Below are 7,881 nucleotides of genomic sequence, written 5' to 3' on the forward strand. Positions count from 1 at the left end.
TGGGTTCCCTTAGCCCAGTGTCTCTGATGGAAATATCCGGCACTAGTGTGTGTCACAGCCAGGACAATGACCTTAACAGAGTCAGCAGCCAGGACAGGCTTGGCACAAGGATCCCTCCTGTGCCTTTCCCAGCCACACTAACCAGCCCAGTCCACCCAGATGCCCTCCCTAACATCTGACAGTCACCACTCTATTCTCTACTGCTTATTCTGCATTCCAGGAATATAATATTGAAACATGCAGGAAGAAATCTCTTGGATTGACCTTTTATTTTCTCTCTCCAAAGAGGAAAACGCAACACAATTCCCTGAAGATTCATCCAAATGGTTGCATGTTATCTACAGTTTGTTTTTATTTATTGCTCAGTAATATTTCATGGTTTTCCCACTGAAGGATGTCTAAGCTGTTTCCAAGTTTAGGCTGTTACCAATAAATTTCTAAGAACATTTATGTATAGAGGTTACAGAGTGTTGTGTGAACATAAGTTTTTATTTCTCTGGAATAAATGGAAGAATGCAATGAATTCAATAATTTTTTAACTTTTTAATGGATCAATTAGAGATCTGAAAAAAGAATGATATTCAAATATCTACTCTCAAATGGTAGCAATCTAGTTAAAGACTTGTCAGGTTGTTACTATGGTTACTATGTAAGAGTTCTCAGAGCTCAGAAAGTCCTGGGAATATCCTTACAAGAAACAACATGAAACATGTTAGGAGTATGAATAAAATGCTGAGGACTATAAATTATCTATGTGGGAAAAGAGAACTAAATTGTGTTAAGAGAAACAAGAGGCTGGGGATTTAGCTCAGTGGTTCCATTGCCTGCCTCGCAAGTGCAAGGACCCGAGTTCGATCCTAAGTACCAAAAAACAAACAAACAAAAAAAGAGAAATAAGAAAAATTGTACTGTGGTCTTCATAGTAATCCTATTTTTACCCTAAATCTAGTGTGGACCAAGAAATGGGTTATATTTGAAGGCAATGGCCGGTCTTTAAACATTTTAAGTGTATATGTTTAAGACACATTTAAGACACTGGAATCTGAATGAAAACAAAGGCAGTTAGTTCAGCATCCAGTCAAAATGTCCAAAGAATCAATCTTAGAAAAACTGAAGTTTCCAAGGAGCTATTGCAGACATCTGCTACTCTCTCACATTGTTTTCTTTCTCACAGATATTTAGTTAGTTTAATGTTCCCTATATGACCAATCTGAAGATACCTGTGTCAGTTTCTATTATTTGATGTTTCCCCTTGCTTTTCCCTCACTCAGTTTGTTTCTCTTCAGGTTTAGTACTTTTGGTATGAATGATATACACTGGATATAAAAATAAAAAGAGGCTCTAGATAATGGTGTCCTCCTCCAGATTTGTTTCTTTTTGGCAGGAAGAGTTCAAGATTTGCTTGACCCAGTTAACACTTTGTCTCAGTTTTGGGTATGGCTGGTGAAACTCTGGTTTGCCCATACTTCATATCAAATGTTATGTACACCTATTCCTCGATACTATCTAAGAGGATAGAGTGCTTACTGGGGTCTTTTCACTTTGAGGTACCCTAAATTCCAATCTCTCTTCACAGCACTGTGAAACTTCTTAGTTATCAGGCCTCTAAAACTGTTACTTTTTATTCATTTGCACAACTTGCCCTTGATACACATGGCTTAAGAGTTGAGTAAATATTTTTAAATTTTCTTAACAGATTAAGATTTTTGGTACATTTTAAATATACATAACGATCACATTCATGGTAGGGGATTTGTTTCGATCCTTTCTCTGTAGTTGCCCCTTCCTTAGATTTTGGTTCAAGTTTTAATTACTTTGGCAATCCCAGACAATACCCTTTGTTCCTGCAGCCAGGAGAAACTGACACAGGCTCAGGCACACTACCTTTTTCTTGATTTCCATTCATCAGGTCTTGAAGTTCTTTGGTGGAGGCGCTGAAAAGGCCTTGTTGAGATTCCCTTTTCCCCAGTGTTTAAGCATATCACATTAAGAAGTCAATGGTCACCTTTCTGTCGTTTCACTTTAGAGGAATTCCTTGTATCTGCCTTAAAGGACTTCACTATATACTTTGCAATGTTGTTCACCCACTATATCCCTTCTTAGTCGCCATAACTTAGCTAGAGAAGTGAGACCTGACACTGGACTTAGAACAAAGGGTCAGCTCATCAGAGGCTGGTTTCCTGATGACTAGCTTCACATCTAGGGAAAGGGCCATTTGCAAAACTCCAAAGATACCTGCTAGAGTTTGATAGAGCAACCGATCCTGATAAAACACAGATGTTGCAATTTAAAACCGATTGCTACTGTACCATCATACAATAGAGATGCAATCACAAAGCATGGACACTTTCCACCACTCCAGAGTGGCTGTGTGAGTCCACGGATGCTGACTCTTGGGAAAGAACTATGGTTGGGCAGCAAGGTTCCATTCCAGATTTTACCACTTTTCTCTGTAGTTTGAGCTGGTGCTCTCTTACTTTTGAAAGCAGAAGTGATAAAATGGAATGTTGCCTAAGATTATAGTGTCCCACTCCATTGGACTGGCCATGTTCACAGTAAGAGTTGGCCCAAAGCTCACTTAATCATGCAATTTTATAAGACTCCTTAGAGTAAACATCATAGTATCTACTCTGGGGTCTGATGTTCGGCCAGTCTGACTATATGTGGCATCCCAAAGTGAAATGAACATCAGGCAACTGGCACACTTGCTACAGTTCTGGCCTGCTTTTCCCCCAATAAACGCTCTTCCAATAGACTTCCACTTCCTTTAATCACATCGATAATTTCATATCCAACCTTTCAGATATCAGTAAAATTATTTCACAGTCATCTGATAAACAGATGACTAGTTCCCTATATCAAAGTTTTCAAGCACGTCTTGCCCTTCCCCTCTCTGCTGAATGTCCTCAGTTTGAAGTGACTTATCTTTAGGTCTTTTCCAAAGCTCAGCTGCTCAATTTTTACAATCTATCCTCATGATGTAACTTCTGAAAGCTACACAGAGAGAGTAAGACATATACACATACACACAATTCCCATATGCTCTGAACTTCTGCTAAAAATATATAACATATGCCCATTTTCATTTGAACCCAGAGGGTTCAAAAGCCCTGTATCTAACAGTTTACACTTATTCTGGGCATGGTGCGAAGAATGTATTCCCTCATGCATCACTAATTTGATATTGTTTTTCAAGTGCTACAGAATCAGCAGTCATTTTATTAAAATTTTTGAGAAACAAAATCACTGTCATAAGTCATACCATTTATAAGTCTATATTTTGTGCACAAAATGTAACTGCTAATATTCACAATTTTAGAATGTTTTATGTAGTGCTCACTTTGGCACACATATACTAAAATTAGAATGTTTTATTAAAATAAAGACAACACAGATCAATCTAACCATTATGGCAATTTATGCTTTGAAAATTTTATCATGTTTGATAGACATTTTTAAATGAGTTGCTGTACCAAATACATGAGCCATATTTCAGATGCAATTTGGATATATAGTCACAATGAAGAAGTCATTAGAAATGGAGTAAAAATGTTTAGTCAAAAGAGCCTAAAATCATAATTGGTAAATGGAGGAACTCAACATAGCTCCAATCTCAGGAACACATCATGTTTACGTGACCAAAAGTAAACAAAGGACAACTCAGATCTCATCCACGTACCATGAGGGAATTATGAGGGACCCAGTTAAAGATCTCACACCGTAGGATCTCTTTAAAGTCACTTTTCCCATAATCTCCTGGTAACAGTCACAAATATACCATAGGCTCTCATTTTCTGAACCACTCTAATTGCATGGTTATCAATTCTGTCCCAAAATCTATTGCCTAACCTGACTTATCTCTCAAGTTCCCTTTAGTTTACTGGGATTCTTTAATCATAGTTCTTTCCTCTCATTTATCAAATGTAACATACCAGAGCTCAGAACTGAGGCTTGGAAAGACAAGGTGGTGGTGGGAAAGGCCGGGCAGAAAGCCAAAATTTCCCTTCAGAATGGTGATTGGGGAAGATAGGAATGAGTACACGCTCATCTTCACAAACCCTACTGGTTTACAAAATTAAACACCAAACTCAGGTCCAGTCACAGTCAAGTCTACTTACAAATATAGGGCTTTTCCCTGCTTTGTCCTTTTCTTTCCCTCCTTTGCCTGCATCCCACTTTTCTGCATTTACATCAGATTCACTCCATTCTGGCCAGATTTGGAATTTCCCCTTCTTCTGCTCAACAGAACTGGATTGTACATGACTGCCAAAAGGGTACAGACTGGGGAGAGAGGGGGACAGACAGAGGAGACAGGGGAGGGGGCATTTAATTAAAATCTCTGAAATGAAACACTGGGTCAATTGCATGGCATGAGTTTAATTATCTCATCAGAAGAGTATGTTAAATACAACTGTCAGTCAGCTCCCATAAGTTAAGTTTCTAAAGACAGAAATGATCCCAAAGAAATTCTTTCATTATCACATCTGAACATCAGCTCCTACTTACTAATTCAGGGTGCTCAAACATAGAAGAGTGTTAGGTATTATCACAAGCACCTAAGAATGTTTAGACATAATTCACACTTAAAATTATTTATACTTATAATAGTAACAGCATTTGGGATGTCAATTCAAATATGATTTGGATTTCAAGTGTAACAGTACCATAGAAGCATTACTTCTTTAAAAACTGCAAATTCCAAACTGTTTAAATAAGAAAAACATGCTCACCCCACAGACACCACAGTTAATATCTATTTATCCTCTCAGACTAATATTGCGATATATCTTTTCTTTAAAAATGAAATCATTCTGCATATTCTTTTTTATACACTGCCTTTTCCCCACTTATCAGCATAGTATTATGTATGGCTATGAATGGTTGTCCATGTGTCAATTTAAAATACATAATATTTCATTTTATATTTCATAATATTTTCTATGCATTTAACTAAGCTTCTATATTTGGAAATTTGGAGAACTGACTTTTTAAATTTTTTCACCCTGCCTCTTGCACTGAAAGACATTCAGAACCCCTTTTTTCAATTATTTTTTTATTTTGAGATAGGGCCTTACTAAGTCCCTACACTTCTCAGGCTAGGCATAAATGCTCAGTCCTCCTGCCCCAGCCACCCAGAATACTAGGATTACAGGTGCATGCCACATCTGGCTAATTTTTTCACTCTTACAAGCAACATTACAGTGACTGTCCTTGTTACTAAATCTTTCCATACCTTAATACTTCCCCTAGTATAAAACTTAATATAGTGTCTTAACACACAATATATGCATATTTAAAACTTGTCATATAGTTTCACCAATTTTCTACACAATAAATGGGCCTATCTTTCTACTCTCACCAGTTTCCTTATCTTTAAACCCTGAGTATTATTTTTTTTACATTTATGATATTTAAATCTAAAGTAGCAACTCAAAAATTTCTCAAGACTTTAATAAACTACTTGTGACTCTAGAATTTTGCTCCAGACCCTTGGATAAGCAGTGGAGGGACAAAAAACATAAAATTCCTACTGTTACAGAGTTTATATTGTACTGGTTCTGTATACAAAGCAAACACATAAACTAAAACAAGTAGTATATTTAAACTGAAAATTCTAAGGGAAAACACAAAACAAGAGAAACTGAAGAGTTAAGGTATGGAATTTTTTGAAACACTGGTATCTATAATAAGACAGCATTTAAATAATTACAATGCCGGACGTAAGCTATGTGGATGTCTATGGGAAGAACATTCCAGATGCAGGAAACAGCAGGTGTACAAACATCCAAGTACTGCTGACACAACCAGCATGCCAGCTTACCTTATTGACATGGAAGTTAGCATGGCTGAAGCTGGGTGAGTGGGAGAGGTAAAGGGAGATGATTTCAAAGAGACAACAGGAAACATGAAACTGGAAGTGCGATCAAGCCAAGGGAAAGACACAGGTCTTCCATCTGAGTGAGACAGGAAGCCAAAGGAGGGCTTGAGCAGGATACATGATATCGCTAAATATGGTAAACATTTTGCTGCTATGTTGAAAGAAGACCAAAAGATACATAGGAAACAGTTTAGAAAGGAGCCACAAATGAAGGAATATGAGAACAAAAGAATGGATTTTAAAATGTAGTATTTATACACAACGGAGTAGTACTTTGCCATTAAGAAGGATAAACTTGTTTCATTTGTAGGAAAATGAATGGACCTTGAAACCATGTTAAATAAAATAAACCAGACACACAAGCTTAAGTATCACATAGTTTCTCTTATCTGAGAAATACAAACTATAAAGAGCAATATAAAAGAAAGATAATAGGAAATAGTGAGATAGGTCTTTTGGATAAGGGAAAAGAACTAAGAGATAGAGGGAGAGGGAAGGGAGGGAAGAGGATGGGCATTTAAAAAGATGAATTAAGATATGTTATATTGATGTACCAATTCCCCACAAGGAATGTGATCATTATGTACTACAAACATGTGATAAGAAAAAATAAATAATAAAAAGGAAACCGAAAAACAATGATTGACTATAAGAAGCCTCTAGAAACCAAAAAAAGTCAAGGAAATAGATTATCTTCATGAGTCTCCAGAAAGAAATGGAGCCCTGTTGAAAGCTTGATATTAGCTCAGAGAGATTCACTTTGGACTTCTGACCTTTGGAATTCTGCAATAACAAATGTGTGTGACCTAAGATGCTAACCTGGTAGTATTTTATTATTAGCAATAGGAAGCTAATACGGTGTCAGGGCAGGTAAGACCATAGAACGTGATGCTTGGAAAACCACATGAAGTCATTTTTTCTTTCAAAAACGAGAAAATATGCAACAGACCCAAATGCTGCTGATAGATGGAGGCAGATGAAATAAAAAGAACTGAACACAGAATTCAGCGACCAGAGTGCTGCAGTGGCCTTCCCGGAAGTGGCTCCCAGAGGTCACCTCCTGGGGCTGTGCGTGATGAAGGGCTTTTCTGAATCCTTGTGTACACCGCTCACTCCTGGGCATCTTCTGTTGCTGTTTCAGCAGCACTTGACAACTCTCAGGAATCCCTGATCTTTGTACTTAATGTGTCTCCACAGACAAGATTTGTAAGTCCCACAGTGGCAGGAATGATGAATTTTCGATGATTCCCTCTCTATTCAGCACCTGGGAAAGTGCCTGAACAAAGTAGGAAATGTATCTGCTATGTATACGAAAGAAAAGAATGTGTTTATTGTTCACCTCTATCATTTTTAACTGGAACTGCTGTAAACTTTAACGTGCCGGTAGAGACTGACCAAATAATCTCCCATCTTGTTTCTATTTCTTTTCCGGTTTGGCTTATGATGTGCAGTGGAGGTTTGGAGGGCAGAATGTGGGTAGATGTGTGGATTTCCCCTTTGGGCTTCTACAACATTCTCTGACATAATCCTCTCTCCCCGCTTGCTGCACAGCGGAACCCTAGGACACATCCCGTCTCTGGTGTCTGTGTCAAATATCCCTTCTTGTGCTCTTTGGGGGCTGTCCGACACTGCAGCTAGCATTGCTCCCTTGACTTAGTAGGAAAAGTAGTAACTCTGGTCTTGGGATCTGGACGCCCTCTTTTACATCTTTATTCATAAAAGCACACACACTTGTATTTCAAACCGTTTTTCTATTAGAATTTTCAACCCTTGATTTTCTTCTTTGTTGTGACTTCAGCCTATCTTTTGCGCACTTGTCTCATAACCGGTTTCATCCCTCCGTAGGGCTTGCTTCGCCTTCCATCCCCTCCCCTAAGGCAATCCTGAATGAACAGTCTTCATAATACATCTTTATAATGTAGATTTGAGTGAGCCATCCCGGAAGCTCTCCTCTCTCCTCCTCCACCCTCCTCCTCCTCCTTCCTCTCTTCTCTCAGTTTCCC

General features: G+C 38.1%; 1 protein-coding gene across 5 annotated transcripts in view; it reads right to left on the reverse strand.

Moving 5' to 3' along the window:
• Positions 1 to 7,881, reverse strand: part of Adgb (androglobin) — a 116,676-nt gene that overhangs the window by 108,113 nt on the left and 682 nt on the right. For all 5 annotated transcript variants that reach the window (XM_019209944.2, XM_019209945.2, XM_010639550.2 and 2 more), the window contains exon 2: positions 4,119 to 4,281. In XM_019209944.2, the coding sequence (XP_019065489.1) occupies positions 4,119 to 4,281 (163 nt within the window). The remainder of the gene's footprint in view (positions 1 to 4,118; positions 4,282 to 7,881) is intronic.

This window comes from Fukomys damarensis, unplaced genomic scaffold (assembly GCF_012274545.1).
Source record: "Fukomys damarensis isolate Sample0158 unplaced genomic scaffold, DMR_v1.0_HiC HiC_scaffold_14, whole genome shotgun sequence".
Classification (NCBI taxonomy): domain Eukaryota; kingdom Metazoa; phylum Chordata; class Mammalia; order Rodentia; family Bathyergidae; genus Fukomys; species Fukomys damarensis.